Source organism: Tachypleus tridentatus, chromosome 8 (assembly GCF_004210375.1).
Source record: "Tachypleus tridentatus isolate NWPU-2018 chromosome 8, ASM421037v1, whole genome shotgun sequence".
NCBI classification, from domain to species: Eukaryota; Metazoa; Arthropoda; class Merostomata; order Xiphosura; family Limulidae; genus Tachypleus; species Tachypleus tridentatus.
In genome coordinates, this window is record NC_134832.1 from 3,425,053 (window position 1) to 3,446,643 (window position 21,591).

Consider the following 21,591-nt stretch of genomic DNA (forward strand, 5'->3'; position numbering starts at 1 on the left):
TCTAGCCTTATGCTGCTAAATTAGGAATGACTAACACAGGTAGCTCTCGTGTAGCTTTGCTCAAAATTCAAAACCAAATATCAAGGGATCGGATTGGGGCTGTATCAGGTATTAAAATTATAAGAACAGAAAGTGGTTTTAAATTATTTAATAGCAAAAGTTAAAGTGAAAATTACAAAAACACAAAATGAATACAACACTATGTTGTGAACATTGTAATACAATAAAAAGCATAAACAAAGAATAATGCTGGTAATAACAAAATGAATGACGTGTAGAAACTAAAATACTAAACAACAATCTTATAAGTATTGACAGAAATATAAGATTGCAATACTAATGAGAAAAAATACAAACACTCTTCGTAACACATGAAAAATTACTAATTTAAATACAAATGAATTATTGAAATACTCACTGATTATGACAAAACAAAGATATATAAAACACATGATAAAGAAATGCAAAAGTTCATTATTAATTTATCACACTGAATAGAAGATAAAGGATTCCTGTTCGGTTTCCACATGGTCCAAACAACCATAATCATCTTTTAATGAAAAGGTCGTTATGTGTAAAACGCTAAAAACTGGGTTTCGATGCCCGTGGTGGGCAGAGCCCACTGTGTAGCTTTGTGCTTAACTTTAAATAACCAATCCAATCGAAAAAGAAAACGGTATCATACTTGACTTAAGACACTAGTGATAAGATCATGATGGTGTTCAAAACAAATTTATTCCTATTTAGTAAAATAAAGCATTTAAAAAGAACTGAATAATAAAGAAATGTAAAACATAATAGGAAAATTGTACGAAATAGTATCAGGTGAAATATGAGTCACGTGAAAAAGTTGTTCCGCAAAAGCCCAAGCTTCCCGCTTCAAATGGCACTAATGGTTGTCAAAATGGACAAGCATCTGTGGTATATGTCTGGTAAGATATTATACATAATTTGCCGTAATAAAAATTTAACAACCGCCTCAAAAGATGTCCATGATTTATTTTTATTAATATATGTTAACTTTCTAACATTCTGAGGTGTAACACGAAGCAACGTATAATAGAATTATCTAATATTCTATCATTCCAACTGAAAGTCAGGACCTCTAACATTTCACGTACACAAACAATTAGCTGTTCATATCAACGAGGTCTAATAGAAGACACAGGCACCTCAAGCGAAAGACAATGACCAGTACAGTGTAATCTAGTATCTAAATATCAACAACTCGAAAAAGAACATGGATGTTGAGCCAGATTTAAGCACTTAACAGTCAACACCAGACTTAAAGACTGACATTTTCATTCTAAATTTGAGATTCCAAATCCACCTTTATTTGTAGGCAAATGTGATGTGAGACTTGAAACAAATTGAGGCTTACCTCCTCAAAAAATATAAAGATAGCTCTAGGTAACAGAATACCCACACCATTAGATAATAAAAGCAATGCCCTTAGATACCACAGTAATGAAGAAATAATAGTTTTAACAAGAGTTGCACGAAAATAAGTGTTAGCAGTAGAACACTAATATTTCCGAGCAACACTATCAATTAGACACAAAATAATTTCTCAGTTCCTGATACTACGACAAAGAAACCATAGTCGAAAACATTTAATTATTACTCTAGTTTGATATAACCCAAATGGAGTATCTGCACCATGTGTTTGCTGTCCCGAACAAGTTGCTTTTGTTTTATACAAATTTAAACAGATATCACTAGCCAGAGAATAGAGTTCAAGACTGTTGAGTGCATAACCTAAAGAGGTAATGTTCAATAAAAAGAGATTCACATTATCAACAGTATTTATATACTGAAGATAAAGATACTCACTACCAGGTGGTGAAAAACACAAGAATTCAAAGAATGAAACAAATAAGACAATAAACTCTCAATACATAAAGTATAATACAAAGGAGAAAGAGCACAACCCAGCTGCACACCGTGGGAAATAGGAAAGGAGTTAGTTAAAAACTGTTAACCAAAACCTTACTTGGTGCATTTACAATACAAAGCCTGAATATGTGTACTAAAAACATCAGGGAAACCGAACTTCCCTAATAAAAACCAAATAAACTCAGGGCTAACATGATGAAAAGCTTTTCTCTGATCAAGAAAAACAATCATCCATCGAATCTGTTTATCATCAGTATAATAGAACAAATTCTGCATAAGAATCAGGTTATGTTGAATACAACGATAAGTAACACCACATGTTTGAGTTGGTAAAGCTGAGCGGGATGCCCTGTATGAGAAATTCAACCCAATATACTTATTCTTGTGAAAGAAGACTCAAAAGATCCATTCTGGCATAAACAATTATCAAGTCTGTATAATATTCTCTGAGCAGCCTGTGTGAAAACTAATATAGAATTATTCCAAATGACTGATTATATAGTTTCTGCACTGCAGTGGGGAAAATATATGATGCAGGATGTCTATCATTATCCTGTTCTAGCTTTCTCACCCTTTTGTTTTTTTGGTTAAATCTCTTTTGTTCACAAAAATATTTTAGAGTGTTCTGATCGTAGCTTAAAATGCGTTAAAACTGGAATATCATTTAATGGTCGAGCTATGACATTGACTAAAACTGATCACTTGCCAATGCTGTTATGTACAGAGAACATAAGGTGACGCCATACATTGGACAAAGAAAATAAGTGAGTGTTTGAAATACAGGTACACTTTCTTTGGTCAGCTATAAACTACCAACCAACCAACTACCTTTCTCGTTTCTACTTGTTTTCATCGTGACTAGTTCGGGAGACGAAAAACTGACGAGTTATTGATTGATCCAGTAGGAACGAATGTTCAAATGCCTACACTGGTACTTAAACTATTTTTTATAGTGTGTCTAAATCAGTATTGTTTTTACCGGTATTTAAATGTGTTCAATCTGATTATTTCTCAAACAACTTAAAATTCAGTCAAGTTATCAACTTTTGAATACTGTGTACACTGCGGGGAAATCGAACCACAGTTTCTCGCGTAGTGAGTTCGTAAACTTTCCGCTGTCCCACTGGGAGATTTTTATATCAAACTTGCTGTTGATTATTTACAGATTAACCTATCTGATGCTTGTCAGAGAATTTGTTTTTTAAACTGAAGTGCCACATTTTCTCAAACATTGTCAATTTTATTTTACAATAGTCGCTTATATTTTCCTGTCAGACACATAATAACTATAACACGATAAGAGGTACTTTGAATCAAATGCAAATAAATCAAGCACTACATAATGCCAATTTACCCATCTTTCCGATCTATTTGCATGCTGATACTTTTAAATAAAATACACACAGAACTGTGTGTCAAATATTTCACACTACAAAAGAGAGAAAATACATTTATATGTATATGAAATATCGATCATATAAATAAATGCATAAAAATGGAATAATGCTAGATGCACATTGAATCTATTGTATAGCAACATTCTTATTTGTTTGTTACATATAAACACAATGAACTAGCTGTGCGTTTCTCACCACCGGTACAAAAAACACTATTTTTAACGATGAAAGTTCTCCGTCCTCAGATGTACCTTACCGATGAGTAACTGGGAGGGGTTTGATAAAGTATTACATACTTTTCTACTTCATGATAAACTAAGATAAATCAAGAATGGGCGCAGATAGCCTCGCTGCTTTGTGCCATAAAACACTAAATCAATCAATCAAAATCAAGAATGTAGTGTTGGGATATAATAGGTCTCATACTAATGTTCTATTACAGATATAATTACTTTAAGACATCATTTAGATAAACCTAACGTTTATACGTATTTCAGTTTAAAACTTTCATTATATTTTATTCGACATAAATCGAAGCATATTGTTGAATTGCATCAGTTAATATTCGTTCTACCATGGGGAGGTGCATCGAGTGCAAATCTAATCAAAACTTCTGCCTGCATCTGGTATCCCAATAATGTTTATTTGATACATACATATGTATTTATGGTAAGAAGGATTTGCATTACATTTTCAATAGTTTCTGATATTTCGTATAAAATCGTTTATATGTTTCAAAGTGGTTTCTAAAAATATATAATGTTTGTTATCAAGCGCAAAGATGAACAATGTGATAACTGTATTAGACCTATTGCAAAGACAGAACTCCGAACTCTAGCGTCGTAAGCCACCAAGAAGGGACGCAATTTTAGAAACTATCAGAATAGGTGTTCATAAACAATTAAATTATGATAATAAGGTACTTGCGTAGATAACCCTCATACAGCTTTGAGCGAAATAAAAAACAAACAAACAACAAAGAACATTTGGAGCGCCATCTGCATATACTTTTGTAGGGTCAGTCACCCTTTTTATACGAGCTCGAAGGTTACGTTTACTGTTATGCTATTTAGATTTGGAATTTATGTGTAGCACGTGAGTTACTGTCGGAAAATGGATCGACTGAGACGTGCCATCAGTAGAGAGGGGTATGATGTGGACGATGAAGAACAGCCTATTATTTCTCATCAGCCAACGGTAAAAACTAAATTATGTTATATGAACAATATTATACCGAATATATGCGTAATACGATACTTTTTCTATATAACTTATTAAGTAAAATAATACTACTGTTGTATCAGATATTACTAGAAGCTGTGAAAATAGGATGGGTAATGATATTTAGTAATACATTGACAACTAGAGAAAAAAAACGAGTAAAATTATCAGTTGTACTATTAGTGTTAGTATTTCTAGTAATCCATTTGAATAGTATTATTTGAATGTTTGTTTCATTATCTAAGTAATATATTTTGTTTATTTAAAATTAAGTGTAGCCATTACACCTCAGTGTTTTACACTCAGATTTTTTACAATTTTTATGTAAATTACTACATGTTGTTAGAAAGTGATGACAATTGGTGTAAATTTTAAGCTTCATTTAACTGTAAATGGTGTATCACTACACAGATAACTTCAAATAAGTTTTAAGTGTTAATTTATGAAGCATTTAGTATTAGAAGACTGTTATAAATGTAATTGGAAGATACATTGGATATGGTATATTGTACATGTATTTGATATTTTTAAAGTAATATATTCTTCAGCAATACATGAAAGTTAAATTATATACACTTATTTGAGGGAAGAATGGTTGTGTTCCAAGTGGATGTGGGAGTCATTATTATATCATTTAGTATACATTGAAGTAGAACCAACTTAATTTAGCAATTGGTATTAACTGTAGATCAGGAAATACATTTTCAGTGCAGGAAAATGTTAACTTAGAGAACACAAGAGATCATTTGGTCCACCAAATCTGTACTTGCACATCCATCTTTTGAGAAGAGTAAAACCAGACTTTATTTTTAAGGAAATCATTGAATTCCCTTTTGCAAATTTCTATCTAGTTACACTCAAATGTTTCATTTAAATTTGATACAAGAGTTTTAATTTTTGATAGTTGTAAAGCAAGAGTGTTGAATTTACTATTTTTAGAAGCAATAATTTATCTCAACTTTACATATGTATTGTTTATTAGTCATTCATTGTGCAGTTCAGTTGTTGGGAATTGACATTATATGGCTTGGATCTTCTGAAATTTTGTTGCTATAAGTAAGTATTGTTAGATTGTAATGCTTTATACTTTGTAGAAAGATCTAGGCATCAGTTAAGCAATGCGTGTTGTCAATTAAGTTAGTGCAAGTAACTAAGTTAGTAAATTGAAAGTAAGAAAGTGTTAGTGAAAAATAGAGATAGATGCAGAATGAGTGATCTAAGTTTAGTCAAAGTGTGTGTTGTAGCAACTTTTAAAATTTACTAATTGTAGATTGAATTGTAATAACAAAGAATAGAAGAAGAATTCATCTTGTAAGTTGGGTTCTAATGTTACTGAAACAGCATATGTGGACTTTTGGCACAAAAAGAATTGCTTATAGTTCTGGATACCACTGTGGTAACCAACAGTTATAATAATGATTGCAAATTGAATATCACCAATTGTATTGGTAGCAACAATGTAAAGAAAAATAATTTGCCTTGTCAAAGAGTGTTGTAAAGTAATTGAATCCACCTGTATAGACTTTGTTGAAAAAATAATTATGTAAAGCTCTGGATACAACTGTGATAACTAAGTCAAAGATGTCTACTGTAAAAAATTGTGGCCTCATAAGACCTGACATTCCTTAATGATGTCAGTTTTCACTACTGCTGATGTCAGTTCACTGTATAAACTAATCAAATTGTTTGAAAGTTAAAACTCTCATCCTTTTCAGAATATTCCACAAATGAATTAGAGGCTTTTATTCAAACACCACCTCCTCTCCCCACATGATGATAACTTTGGAAATATTGCCTCATACCCTTCTTTCCTGAAGAAAAAATAAGTTAAAGGGACCTTAAACTTACCCTCTAAGGGACTCCTTTATTTCTCAGGATCATCATAAGATCTGTGTTCTGAACTTTTTCCAGTAAATCGGTATTTTCTTAGATAAGAATATCAAAATTGTGTACAGTATACAAAGTGATATCTAACTAGTGATTTTTGCAAATAGATAATTATATCTTTTCACTTGTCATCAGTATGTCTATAAATATACTTTAATAGAAATTAGTTTTGCAATTAGCAGAGCTTTTTGATGGCTTGAGCAAGTGTCCATATATATTAAATGTGGGATATAAGTTATAATAATAAAAATGCAATGTTATGGCCTTAATATAACTAGAGGTAATTTACCAGTTATTGTTCCAACCTACCATTTAATCTTTGTAATTCCACAATATATAAAACTTAAGGACGGTAAAGGACCTGTTGTTTCATCTAGATCATCATATCTGTGGAACTATATTTGGGAAAACAAAACAAAAAAACCAGCCAGTGTGAAATATTTTTCAAGCCTCATCTTAAACTTCCTTAAATATACTCTGAAGTCAACCTGTTCCAAAGATTAACAACCCTGTTAGAAAAATAAAATGTTTTCAGTTGAACTTGACTCTTACCCTTCAAATTTATATTTGTCTCTCATTGTTCTATGATTCTTACCATTAAGAGTGAAAAAAAAAATGCATTGGTGCTATCATTTCCCTTGACTGTCTTAAACACTTTAAGATTTTCTCTCCTTTCAACAGAAAGTAGTTTCAAATATTTTAATATGTTCTTGTGTAACAGTCTTTCCATTCCAGGTTTTGTCCTAGTATCCCTACTTCTCTGAACCCTCATAAGCAATTCAATGTCTTTTTGTAAAGTGAGGAGCTTAATATTGTAATAGTACTCCAGATATGGCTTAATCAGCAATCTACATCTATAAACAATAAAATTATAATGATGAATGAATACAAAGACTAGATCTGTAGTGGTTGCATTTTCATTCATTACAAATATTATCCTAACCATTTGGTTTCATGGAGATATAAAGGATTTTGTTGAGTAGGGCATTTATTTTATACTGGATATGTATATTTTTAATGTTAAGAACATTCCCCAATAACTAATAGAAATTTTGGAGATCGGATTCAGATTGTGAAAGATGTATTCTACATGGACATTTTCAAGAATGTGAAAGTGGGGTTTACTTTATTAGCTAGCATGTATCACCAGGTGGTAAAACTTTCATTTGGCACTGGCAGCTTACTTGGTGTAAATGTGTAAAATATGTCCATCTTCATTACTCATGTTGTCAGTTTTGTTATTATCAAGTTGTATTTGAAGAGATTTCATTGAGTCTGTAGTGTTGGTGGATAAGAGTGACAGCATGACTGTTGTCTTTGGCTTGATAACTTTATTTCACTCCTTTACAGTTAAGAAGTGTTGGATCAAGTCGATTTCAAAATGCTTCCCATAACTAAAAACTTTTTCCACAGGAGACCTGTTTTCATCCTTCCACTATTGGTAAATACATACTTACATGTGTGTGACCTCCTGCATTGATGTGAGCTTACAAACATGTATGACTTTCATTCAATAGTGAAAAAAATATTTTTAGCAGTGAAATTATAGTGAAACAACAGACCTGCAATAAGTTTATATAATTTCAATATTTCAATAAATTTTTAAGTTCAACATTTAACACTGACTAAATTATCAATTAAGCAACAACTTCCTACTCTTAACATTTCATTGTAGTCATTTCAATAAATTCTGTCTTTAATGTTAAATTTAACTGTCATTATTTTTCCTTTTTTTTAGTCTATTGAAAATAGGATAAGGAAACTTTTTTAAAGTTTCATCCTTAATATCAAAATACTGAAGATGGAAAAAGTTTTTATTTCAAGAGTTATTATTGCCAATGGAAGTTGTAAGGCTAGTTAAGCCTGGCATAACCAATTTTTTTTCTTGGTATATATTGCTAGAACTTGCACAGTAAATCGGGCTTCTTTTTATTCAATACATTACATTATGTGTATGAAGTATTTGTAGTTACAATGGTTCAAGATCGAATCTTATAGCATTAAATTTTCTGGGGGCATATGTCTAGACTTCCTAGAAATGGCAATGGTCTAAACACTCAAAAAATGCTTTCTACAACAGTGATGATGAGCCTTACTGAAGTGATTTTAATAATTATGGATTAATTTAACAATCTCCATTCTTTAGTATTTTTATGCTTAACTGTGTAATGGGCACTAACATGTCTTTTAAATGCTTGAAATTGCAAGGGAATAATTTCAAAACATCTTGTAATTCCATTACAATTTTCAGTTGTTTTTTTATTTAGTTATTTTACTTTTTTTCTATTACCTTCATTCTTATGTTTTAGATTCAAGTTGTACTGTTTGTACGTACTTATGACAGTTTTTAATGGTAAAGCAAATAAAAGGTACTTTTTTAACACCATGCAGCAGATGAATGTGTGAAATTAGTCACTAAATTAAATGATCACTTCCAGACCATTGCAGAAAGAATAATCAAAGCAGATTAAGTATAAGACCTGAAGTTGTTAATGTTTATTTGTAAGAGAACACCAATTACACAACTTGGTAGGTTTCACTGGACAAGGAAATGTTGAAAAATATACAAATGAGTTGCTGGATGTTTTAAAATGAATTATACAGCATTTTAAAGAAATTTTTGATATACATCTTAAATTATTGTATTTGAAGTGTCAAAAATGCATTCTATTATATTACTGTTTACAATATGTTTGTTTTTATATTTTTTACAATCAAATGCATATTTTTTAAAAGTAGAAATGCTATCTTTGCAAATACAGCCATAATACATTATTGACAAGGTTTCCTAGACTGCTCAAAATGGGAAAGAAGAATATGGATTCTTGGTGGGGAAGATTCTAAAATGTTCACCTTGAACACTTGGCCACTTGTTTTGATTACATTTGAATCTTGTGTAGTGATAGTTACATTGTACACTAGGAAGCATAATTAACTATAATAAAACTACATTTTCCTCATCATTAAGGTTCAAGAATTAATTGAGTAACAAACAAAAGTTTGAATAGTCTCCTCAAAACCACTACATAGATGTATTATTTTGAACTTCTTTGTTTTAACATTAGAAGTTCATTATATGCGCATGTATAAATAAGCAAATGTTTTCACTTACTAAATGATTCCTGTTTATTTTTTAAAAATTACAATAAATGTGTGAGGAACTTTTAAAATATAAAATATACTTCATGAATTTTAGTTTACATTTCAGTTTAAAAACCGTACCATGAGGAATAGATACTGTGAAGCCTTGTATGAGGTGTTCTGTGAGTTTGCTTCAAGATATAATTGGTTTTTCTAAGCAAACTATTTATTTCTTTTGCATCTTAGAAGACTAAAAAGGTTGAGTTGTTAAGATCAAAATTGTTTTAAAATTTGTTTAAAGCTAAGACTGATTACTTGTAATGTGTAATTCTGAATGTTTGTTTATTTTCCAGATACCAGAAGAGCCATTGTTAGCACCAAAGCCTCCAAATGTTAGAGGATTTACTGTTTTCTTCTTATTAGGATTTATTTTTTCAGTTGTTGTAAGTTATTATTTTACGTGTACTTTATAGTTATCCCTATATCTATTCTCACACACAAACAAAAAATTTTATGATTATTTTAAACTATTTATGAAATAATATATTGTATGTCTTACTACTAGAAACTAAGATTAATATATATTTCTTTGTTAGAGATAAGTGATTGATATTATTATTCTGAGCAGGAGTCGACCACTTACCTTCACCACCACTTTTCTGTAGCAGCTGTAAGGGCTGATTGTTTACATTAGCAAGGTCCTTATTTTGACTATCTAATCTCTGTGCATTTAATAATCTTTTATCAACACCAACAAGTTGCACTATACTTTCTCCTTTATTTCTACACTCTATGGAAGTTTCCGTTCGTATTGCCTTCTTAGCTCAGTCACTTACTGCTCATGATGGAATCTCGCGTGGGATTCCTTTCCTCTAACATTTACCCTCCTCTCATGAGATACTATCTCAGTGGAAAGCCCACAAACCAGTGGGTATGCCATTTCCTTCTTTGCATTTGTTTACACATCTGCTTATGGATGCTTTTTTTCTGGGTTGGAGAGCTAGGATCTATTGCTACAAAGATTTGTCTACAGATAAAAACTTTTTTGCTTATTGATTTTATTGACCTTCTTGCAGTTAGTTGTGCATTAAATTACTTCATTTCCCTTGCTCATAACCATCTGATGGTAGTTCTTTTAGACAGTTCTATGGTGCTGACTCTAATCGACCATGAAGGGGGCACCTATCCCAGAAATCTGTTTTCAGACTTTGGAACAAAATTAAAACTTCTTTCTTGTTTCTGGGCAGAAAGTGTTTTCCCAATTACTTATGCTCAAAGTAAATGGAAAAGACCTATTTTTCTCTTTAAACTTTGCTTTTGTGACCTGGATAATGAAATTTTCAAATTTACTCATTTTTCAGAACATTCCAGGTAGATTCAGTGCCGAGTAGCTGATAGAGAATTTTCTCAAACTTACAAGAATTTTCAAGAACTTTCTAGAATGTTGCAGAACTTGCAAGAATTTTCTAGAACTTTCCATAGTAACACACACACACACACACACACACACACACACACACACACACACACACACACACACACACACACACACACACACACACGGGCTCACCACTTCAGCTGCCTAAGTGAACACATAGACCTATCTGATTTTATCAGAGATGGCATCAAGAAGCTTCAAGCATTCTCCAGATGCATTCTGTATGTATGTGGCCAATTTATCAAGATGAGCAAAAAAGTACTCTGTGACAGCATCTACTAAAATGTGTGAAGCCTACAAGGCATATTTCGGCATGCATGTTGGGAATCAAGACAAACACTAGGCACCTCATTTTACCTGCGAGCACTGAAAAAAACTCTAGAAGGGAAGACGGACAACTTTTGCTTCCTTGAATAGTAAGATTTTATATTACACAAGTTTTAGACCTTTTAAAATTTAAATATCTTTTAATTTTTTTTTAAATTTCTAATAGTATAGAAAAAATATCACAAAATATTTTGCATGAACCTCTTACACTTTAGTTGTAGATGAAATAAATTTATTCTTCATAATAACAATTTTATTTTGCTCTTTTGCAGAATGGTACAGAGGGGAAAAGAGAGCCATGAAGTTTGCTATTCCAAGAATTTGGCGTGAACCCATTGACCACTCGAGCAATTGCTATTTTTGCATGGTGGACCCTTCCAAATGTTGGGCTGGCAAGAATGCATCTGCTCTCACGTATCTGGACCTTCCATCATCCATCACCCCAGTGCCACACTGCCCTGAGCTCCCTGTACCCACTCCACTAGAGAGAAAGCATCCTTCCTCAGAAGAGGAGGTACACGTTGAAGATCCAGATTACAATTTAAGAGGTGCAGCTGGTGAGATAAATCCATACTACCCCAACCAAAGAGACCTCAATAACTTGATCAGAGATTTTGGTTTAACAAAGTTGAATGCTGAGTTTTTGACATCTAGGCTCCATGAAGATATACTGGACGTTGAATGCTGCTACCAAGGAGCATATAAGAAAAAAATGATGGAAGACTATATTTGGAGGCTGATACATGAAAGTAATTTACATTACAGTCACAAATCTCAAAAAATTACTCGCTTCTAAGCATTTTTGTTCATTTTTGTATAACTTTAGTATAAATACGTGCAAATCTTCATTTGTATTTTGTTTTTATTCAGACCTTATGTAAATGAAAATGTACAAATTTGCCTGTTTTTAAGTAGAAAATAGGTAAATGTCTAAATTTCATTAACCAGGTCACAAAAGCAAAGTTTAAAGGGAATAATGGCCATTTACTGTACTTTTAGAACACAAGCAATTAAGAAATAACACATACTATCCAGCAACAACATTTGTGTTACACAGTGTAATGGGTTTGTGCACATCACATTTCTGTTATTACATATGATGTGCCAGATGCTTTCAATCCAGTCACAAATAATCTTTCCCACTTGAGCTAAACCTCTTCCACAGAGTAATCATTTGATCCACTCATTTTCAGGGACCTTTGCCTTCAATGGCGTTTTACCCAATTGGATGATTTTATTATGGGCTTATATACACAGTTGAGTCTCTTTTGGTTACTTGTATTTCATCCACAGGCTCTGGCTGATAATGCCTTCAGTCAGAATTGTCTTACACATCCTTTGATTTCTCTTCTACACTCCACTCATTGTTCTAAGACCACAGTGTCTACTTCTCTTACCATCTGTCCCTCTTCCTCTGTTTCCTTTCATCCTGTATCAACTTTTATCCCTCATTATACATCTGAGTTTTCATAACCTGCATCTTCACACCTGGGTTTTGTCTGTTCCTTGAAGAAAATATCTGGCTTCACAATAAGTTGTCTTCCTGCTGTTGTCTTCCACCCATCCATCATACGTGGATGTGTACCAGCAGAGGTGGAGGGTCTTTCTCTGTTGGTGAGCTGGTAGGGGATTTACTGCCAACTAGCTTTCTATGGTTTATTTGAAAGAATCTCTCGTGGTTCTTTAGTCTTCCTGCTTTCTGGTTTTCAGGCAGCCCTACCATACTTTTCATTTATTTAGTTACCATAGGAATTTTACTTTCCTCTATTCTTACTATGTTCATATGTTCCTTCCAGATTCAGATGTCTCCTAGGCATTCTTCACTTCTGGATTAGGTTATTACTGTTGTTCTCCTTGCTTTGACTTTACATCCATTTGAACCACTTTCCTCATGCTCCTTGTTTTATTTGTTCTTTAAGACATATTTCCTTCTTTTCTTTGTCTGTGGATATTGCTAGTCTGATTTGTTTGTCATTGATGTTTCTTTTACCTGTTATCACCATATCTATTTCCTCTATTCACCCCATGTCTGTGGCAGCTCAGGGTGATTGTTCCTTTTTTCCTATTTCCCACATTCTATCTCCCATCGAGGTTGACTCCCGTATTTAGTGAGTGGACCTCCCAGGAAAGGTTCTGTATTTTCAGTTTACCTCCTCTGGGATCTGAATATCCACCCATATCTAGTGATCTGTGAAGGGAAGGAGAGGATCCTGGTGGTTGAGGAGTCCAACCCCAACATATCACTTTGGTCTTGAATTCCAGTAAATGGGATGCCATGGAGTAGCCTCCTCTGGGGCTAGGGTAAACTGAGTAACAGTATTGGACATTCTCAGTGGGTATTGTGGACTTTGTGTCTGATGCTGGTATTTGGATATAGTGCCCATGGAACCATGGCATAGCTGCAGAGCCTTTTGCTTCCAGCTCTGTAGCATGTGTCCCCTCTTTGGGCTTCGTGGTGGGTGGGGTCAGTGAGCACTGATTTTTCTTTTTCTCTCTCTTTTCTTATGGCTTTTACTACTCCTGAACATACAACTGTTAGGGTTAAATAATTCTTGATTGGAAGGGATCGCAGTTTGAAGGCTCGTATACTCAGTCCCCAGCTATAATTGATACTGTACCTTTCTTCCTTGTTTTACACTCATTTCTGGAAAGTCCCTTGAACATGTGTCATAATTTTTATTTCAGAAAATATTGGAAGGGCGTGCTGGCTCTCCAAAATATGTTACAAAAACTAAGATCTGGTGACATGCTGAACAAAACGTTGAAACCAGAATGCAACAAACTCTTGAAGCCCAGGCCTGTTGGAGACATACCCATTCAGGCTACTCCCAGTACTATTCTGAATACATCCTGAGCAGTAATTTCTGAGAGGGATCTTGTCAACATCCCCAAGTTAGTCTTGCAGGTTTCTTCACTGAAGTACTTTTAGCCATGTGATGTATAATCTCTACTTTCACAGATGGAGTTTCAAGGCCTGCATGTCTTCTTGTTTTGATCGTCCCATCCCCTACGTATCTGAACGTCAGTTACTTATACTGTAAAGTGTGGCCCTACATACCAAACACATTATGGTGTGTTAAATGCCAGTGGTTAATTTACTCAAACACCTCCTGTTGTGGTTTTTTGTCCTGTGTTTGTTGTGGCTGTAATGACCACAGTGTCAGTTTGTGTGACCTAAAGCTTCACTGTGTCAACTGTGAAGGCTCCCACCCCTCCTATTTCTGTTTCTGCCCTAAGTGGATTGAGGAGAAAGAGGTAAATCTCTTGTGGATTGTGAATAATATCTTGTATCCTGAGGGGCAGAAACTACTGTCTCCAATGCCACTCAAGTTGTGTGCTGCTGCCCTCCATTTTACATCCTTGGTGGGTGTGCAGACTGATCTTTCTATACCTCCATCAAAGTTTTTCTTTTCTAGCATTAAGGGTTTCTTGCCCTCTATGAGAAAGGGTGTGGACCAATCAATACCAACTTCTGTCTGTCCCTATCACTGTTTCTTGTTGCTGTTCTGGTCCCTCTCCATTAGACTTGAAATGCAAAACCATAATATGGTCGTGCTTTCAGTCACTAGATGCACTATCTTCTGATAAAGATCTGGTCACTTGGCCTTGGGCAGAATCTGTGGAAGCTGATAGACCTTTTTTTTTTTTTTCTCTCTAAGGTGAAGTGATATGGTCACAAACCAAAAGGCTATCTGCCCTTATCCCCTCCTAAGTAAAAATGGCTTCACTGATACATTGAAACTGTCAAAACTTTCATTTAAACTTGGATACCATTAAGACCATGATTAATTTATATCATACAGTTTGTCTCTCCTTACTTAAACTTTCTTCTGTCTTGCCAATTTCTTCACCCTTTGGCAGTTTTCTATTGATAACAAAGATTGTGAAATGGCTTGTCATCCAGCATGTGGCCTTTACATTTGTGCCACTAGCCAATACACTGGAGGCTGTGTCTTGAGCAACACATTTAGCAGGTCACTGAACATCCTCAGTGTCCTCTCTTCTGCTTCTTCGGGAGTGGATTGTTGTTCTATGCTGAAGATGTATTGTGCCCTCATAAGATGAAAACTTGCTTATGGATCTTTGGTCTACAGTTCAGCAAGGCTTTTGGCACTTAGGATACTGGATCCTATTCATCATCAGGGGTTCCAACTCTGCAAGGAGGCATTCTGTACTTTGAAACTCTAGAGTTTGTATACCAAATCTCCTGAACCATTTCTTCAACCCTGATGTTTGCAACTTTTCCTACAATATGCTGCTAAACTATGATCCTTGCAACAATACACTACCTTGGACTGTGTTTTCAATCCTCACTGCAATTATGCTACAGAAAGTCCTTTACAACTTGTATTACTGTAGTTTTTCTCTTAATGTTGTAGACTAGATGTAAACATTGGTTTTATGCTATTTATGTTTTGTTTTACCATAATTTTCTATTATGAATTTTAATAAATTTAATTTTAACTTTTTACTAGATGTTTGGTACAGATAGCCTGAGCTGCTTTGTGCCATAAAACACTAAATCAACCAACCAATCCTCAGTGGGCCATTCTATTCAATAATGAATGATCAGATATTCCACCTCTTGGCCTCTGTATCTGGGTACACATGACCAAACTTGGTCTGGCATTGATTAAAATTTCCACAACATATGTTTGGCCCATTGCTTCATGGCAAGTTAGAATTTTCATGTATGATCTTTTTTTAAATTGCCTGACTAATTTGGACACTCCATACTAGAAGAACTGTCTTCTCTTTACTGAATGTCTTTCAAACTTTCCCTCTGTACCAATTTATGTGTGGTTAAAAGTCAAGTGACTATGTAGAATCTGTTATGGTTTATTCATGATCATGTTGTTGTTCATAAATTCCTTTTTACTGTTTTTGTATTCATTGCTAAGTTTTATGCCATTTCTCTTGCCTCGAATCATGTGGCAGCTAAAACATACTTTAACTGTACTTTTTATAGATTCTCTTAGCTATTTATGGATCCTATATTTCTTACCCTGACTTCTTCCCATGTTATCCTTGACATTTTCAACTGACTGGCCAAATTTTCTCTGATCTATTCATATCAAGTTTTTTCTGAATAGTGGGTCATGTCAGTATTCAATGGTACAGTCTTTTTGACATTGCCACAAAGTCCATCTTCTGTGGTGCCATTATGGCTGAATCTGCACCAATTGGCTTTCAACTTAGGATAAAGAGTACTCCAATAAGCTTTTCCAAATCATACATACCATTGCTTTTTGGTTGTATAGTTTCCACAATGATCATAGGGAAGAGGTTGTTTTGACAAGGTTCCACATTGGTCATATCTTTTTCACCTATCATTTTCTTTTATCCAGCACTGATGCACCAGTGTGTCTTTATGACGCTCGTGACAATGGCCCACATTTTACTGTTGTGCAGTTTTTATGACTCTTTGCAATAACACCATTTTAGATGCTTGTTTTCTAAGTGTTTAGCCCTGACGTTGGATGGCGTCATTAGCAATGGTGAAACTGTCCAAGTTGATTGCTTATTTAATTGTTTATTACTAATAGCCATTGGCCTTTATAATTCTATATAAATCATTTATGTGAATTTTAGATATTATATAGTTTTAACTTTATTTAATTTTCTAACAGTTTTTACCAATTGTTTGGTGCAGATAGTCTAGTTTCTTTCCACAGAAAAACACAATTCCCTTTTAATCTCATCCATTTTTTTCATGTTCATTTTTTTACCTTCATATAACCCTTGCAGCTCTCCTGTAGTACCTTCCAACGTACCTCCAGTTTCTGAGGCACTCCACAGGTCCCCTGAGGGTTTTGAGGAGATAATCTTTCCCTTCTTTCTCCTTGACCCTATTGTCCAATTTAGCCCTATTTCTTCATATGTAGTTTTGTTGTTTTTGGGATTGCATTGGAGAGAATGCTATCTTTTCACAGGTTTAACTATCCTTCCCTTATCTTTCTTATTTTTGAATGGTTCCTTTTCTCCATTGGTGCATTTTTGGAAGTTTTCCAGAGTCCACATTTGATCTAGTTGTCTTTGTATAATCATTTTTCTTATTCTAATAACATGACCTTTCCTATACCTGTTTCTTGTTTTGCAACCTCCCATTTTTTACCAGTTCTTTCCACTGGGGTTTTGAAATTGTGCTACATGTGTTAAAGTTAGGTTTATTGCTTTTTGTATTTCTAGTGACTTTCAGGTGGCTTCCAGTCCAGTCCTGATGTTTGGCTGATTTTGTTCCCTTATGAAAATTATTCACTACAGATTCTTTTGGTTGTCTGATTTTTATTAGAAGGATTTTCTTTTCTTTTCCTCTCCATCTTTGTCTCCTTTACCAATTTCCTTTCCATTAACTTAGGATCCAGCTACCTGTCTGAATTCATCAATGTTGTGCTGTTTGCCAGCCAATCTTCTTCAGGATTTTGTCAGATTTTTGTCCTGTGATCTCTTTGTTCTGATTGAACTAATTTCTTGGTGTTCCATGATTACCCACAGAGTCCTTTATTAAGTTTAGAATTTTTTCTCTAAGACAATGGGTTACCAAGGTAGGCGTCTTGAACGCCTGTTTCCATATTCATATTTCTCATAGGCCCAGATAACTTCATTGGATTGTGTATAACTTTCATACCTGGTATTTTGGGCTTGTTTCAGTATTGTGATCACAGTTTTTACTCAACTTTTGCTTGCTCTATGGTTGTGTTTACACTACTGGTTAGATGTCTGACTTCTGTTAGCTAATTCTGAACTGGAGTCTTAACACGCACAAACGTACACTTGCTCACTCGCTGCTGGCAGTAGCAGCTTGTGTTGGCTGATGTCTAAATTTATGTAGTTGCATGTTGCCTACCCACTCTCTCATCCATTTTGATTTATCTTTCACTTCCCCTCTTATTTGGCCCCATTTTAGTTCACTTATTCTCTGTTCAACAGTGGTTTAAGTTCTCTATACATGTACTGCTTTCTTTGTTTCTGTATAAAATATTCCATTCCTTTTGGGAACTTGGGCTTCTATAGAAGCCCTTATTCCTCTGGGTCAGGTACGTATGTATTCTCTTCAGAGGTGTCTCCATGGCCAATGAAATCTTGCTCAGGAATCCTTGGATTGTCTAATTACCCTTCTTCCTTCCCTTACGGATTGTTTTCAGCATCTGTTGAAGAATGACAGTATAATGAAGGGAGTACCACTTCCTCCACCTCATCTGGATTTGCACTGAATCAGAGATGTTTATTTCAAAGGCTGAGGAGGGCCCCACAGGAACTTGGAGTTCCTCAGGGCTGTGTCTTGAGTGTTACACTTTTCAGTATTAAGATCAATGCTGTTGCTTTTCAGCTTCTCCAGACAGTTGCAAATAGATTTGATTTCAGTGAGTTACATTTTGTGTTGCTTGTTGAACATGAGGTTTTAAGAGTGACTGTTTCAGATTGTCCTTAGGCGTTGGACCATTACATGTACTAGAGTACTGAACATCCTTTACATCCTCTCTTCCATCTCTTGGGGAATAAATCAATGTTCTAAGCTAATGATTCATCATACTTTCATAAAATCAAAACTCAACTACAAGTCTCTGGTCTACTGCCAGACCCTTGGCACTTATGCTGGACCCATTCACCATCAGGAACTTCGGCTTTCCATGGGGATATTCTGCACTTTATCAGCCTGTTTGTACACAGTCTCATGAACCATCTCTTCATTTTGCCATTTGCAACTTTCTCTGTAATACACTGCTAAACAGTGATTCTTTCTACAGCACCCCATCTGTAATTGTTTTCCATCCTTGATGGATTGTTTTGTTTATTAATAGATTGTCATTTGTTTAACCTTTTTGCCACTGTACTTGAACATGTGCAACTGAATTGGGTCTGACACTAGATGACATTTTTAGGTAAAGTGTTTGGTCCATTCTCCCATGGCACATTACCATCCCCAGTGACCTTTCTTTGAGTCACCTGAAGAAGTTGGTATTTCCAATCTGGGATATTAAAGTATCCCTGAAACCATCACTTTATACCTATTTATATGGATGGTTCAAAATCAGGCGTCTCTTTGGGCACTGCCATCGTTTATCATGGCCCAGTCACTGCTAAATTGTATACCATCTCTTATCCTGGATCATGTGTCAACTCAAAAGTACTCTAACTGCACTATTTATACAGAATTTTAACTGTCTACAGGCTCTGGAATCAGTATTTAGGGAAATGATCTTGCTGATACCATGGCTAAGTCTCTCTTAGCCAATGTCCAAGGCTTAGCTGTGTACTAGTTGGTATTTGGCTTGTTCCAACATTTTTCAAATCAAACCTACCTACTCTTGCTTTTTGGACACCTCACTTCTACAATGATCATAGGTAAGAAGTTGCTTTGATATAGCTATGCATATGATCTTCTCATACACTTCAGCCAGGCTAATATGTGATCCCTTTGGTAGTTCCTTTACATACAATGGAATCTTTTTTTTGTGATCCCTTAGATGCTCGCATAACATTTTTACTTCTTTTGTTGTGGATGATCTCCAGTGGTAGTTGGACATGGTTCATACATTGGCAGGTGACCTGCTTTCTCCTCCATGACCAAATTTACATTTGTTCAGAGGTGCATCCCTTCATGTCTTGAGTGTGTGGGTAGATCATCAAGAGGTCATGGGAAAATGTCTTCTTCATATTAACATTCTCGAAATCTATGCTATTGAGCATTGATCTCTTTCTTCCCATCTCTAGAGATCATATGGTCATAATCCATTCCAATAATTCAACACTAGTGATTCATCTCAGTCACCAAGATGGCATCCAGTTAAGATCCCAGTGTTATCTAACATTGAACTTCTCTTTTGGACCCACTATCCTCACATTAATTTGATGGCATGCCATATACCTGTTGGTTTCAACCTTCCTGACCTGATGGAGTGAGTCCTTTATCCTCTTTATTTTTCTGTGGCTTTTCAGTCAGTAGGGTACTTCTATATTGATGCATTTTCCACTGTCTTCAATCACTAGTTGCCTTTGTTTAGGTCTCTAGTTCCTTATTCTTGGGTTTTGGTTATAAATGTTGTCAGTAGAATTGGTTGATAAGTTCCTGATTGCTTAAGCAGGTAGTCTTTTTCATTCATAACACTCCAAGAAAAGTTCTTTTAATTGCTTCTTACTTGTCCACTTAAGCCTGGTTACCTGAATTACTCCAGTTGCAGTTTTTCCTTTTGTTCTTCCCTTATTTTCTGACATTCTTCATCAACCCTAGTTACCATTTCTGCATCCTGCACTTCATGTCCTTCATTGTCATGCCTGGCTTTTTTTGAATTCCCTGGCAAGAAGATCAGTTTTCTTACGTCGGTCTTTAGAGGAGATTCTGCAGTTGAGAATGTGGACTATGCCTCAAATGCTCATTTCCCATTATGTGCATCAATAGATGTGGTTTCACTAGAAGTTCATCTCTTGGATCCTACTTTGTAGCAAGTGGTGCCTGACCAGGTATTCTTTACACAAATAAACAAATCCACATGGTATGCCATGTTAATTTCATACTGTTTTCATGGCTCCTCACATTTACATTTGAGACAGGGTATTTCATGAGATTATTGGATGGTAATTAATTTCATGATATCTGCTTCATAAATAGTTCTGTCCTATACAATACCACCAATAGACTGCATGAATAAAGCAGAAGGGGATAGCTTCCCATCCCTGCCATGCCTTAATTGAATAAATCCATATGGTTTGCTATTCAGCTAGGGTTTTGTGATCACCCATTGCATTGTCTTGGGGGTTGATTCCATGCAATGTGTGTCCTTCAGATACCACATTTCATATTCCTGGTGTTTTACTCACATATCTTATTTTAGGGCTTGAGGTGAATCTGGTATGCTTATCATTCTATCCTTGCATGGATACCAGTACCTGCCAAGGAGATTTTGGATGTAGTTGACTTACTGAGTTCAGCCTGCCATGCCCTAACTATTCTACACCAAGGGACACATCCTTCATTGCTCATTTATGCCTGTGGGATTGAATTTCCATATTTATCCAGTTGGGATCATTTTACTGACTTATTTCCTCGTGCTCAGATGTGCTCTCTTCTTTGTTCCTAGCTGGTTATGACAAGGAGATACCTGGATCAGAAGTGGTACTGTAATTTTCCTCCAATCATCTGATCTGTTTCTCTCATCCACAGCAGTACCACTTCAGGTGGTGTGTTTAGTCTTCCCTCGTACTGGTCTTTACTCCTTTTCAATGTGGGATTTAATTCATGTTTTGGGAGGAAGGAAGTACCACATTGGAAGTTATAATTTTTCTCTACTGAAAATATATTTTTGATAGGTACTTCCCTGCACTAACTCTTTCCACAATTATCTG

General features: G+C 34.9%; 2 protein-coding genes across 2 annotated transcripts in view; both read left to right on the plus strand.

Annotated features, from left to right (window-relative positions):
• Positions 1-3,867: 3,867 nt before the first annotated feature.
• The window catches only part of LOC143258420 (vesicle transport protein SFT2A-like), a 49,287-nt gene continuing 31,563 nt past the window's right edge, over positions 3,868-21,591 (plus strand). Inside the window, exons 1-2 of the mRNA XM_076517324.1 lie at positions 3,868-4,490; positions 9,836-9,925. Of these exons, the coding sequence (XP_076373439.1) occupies positions 4,407-4,490; positions 9,836-9,925 (174 nt within the window). The 5' untranslated portion in view covers positions 3,868-4,406. The remainder of the gene's footprint in view (positions 4,491-9,835; positions 9,926-21,591) is intronic.
• LOC143224350 (uncharacterized) lies at positions 9,951-12,043 on the plus strand. Its single transcript, XM_076452742.1, has 2 exons — positions 9,951-11,336; positions 11,520-12,043. The coding sequence occupies exon 2, from the start codon at positions 11,546-11,548 to the stop codon at positions 12,041-12,043; it is 498 nt and encodes a 165-aa protein (XP_076308857.1). The 5' UTR covers positions 9,951-11,336; positions 11,520-11,545.

Excerpts from the sequence above, each read along its gene's own strand:
- LOC143224350 (XM_076452742.1), top strand. The coding sequence starts at position 11,546 with ATGAAGTTTGCTATTCCAAGAATTTGGCGTGAACCCATTGACCACTCG.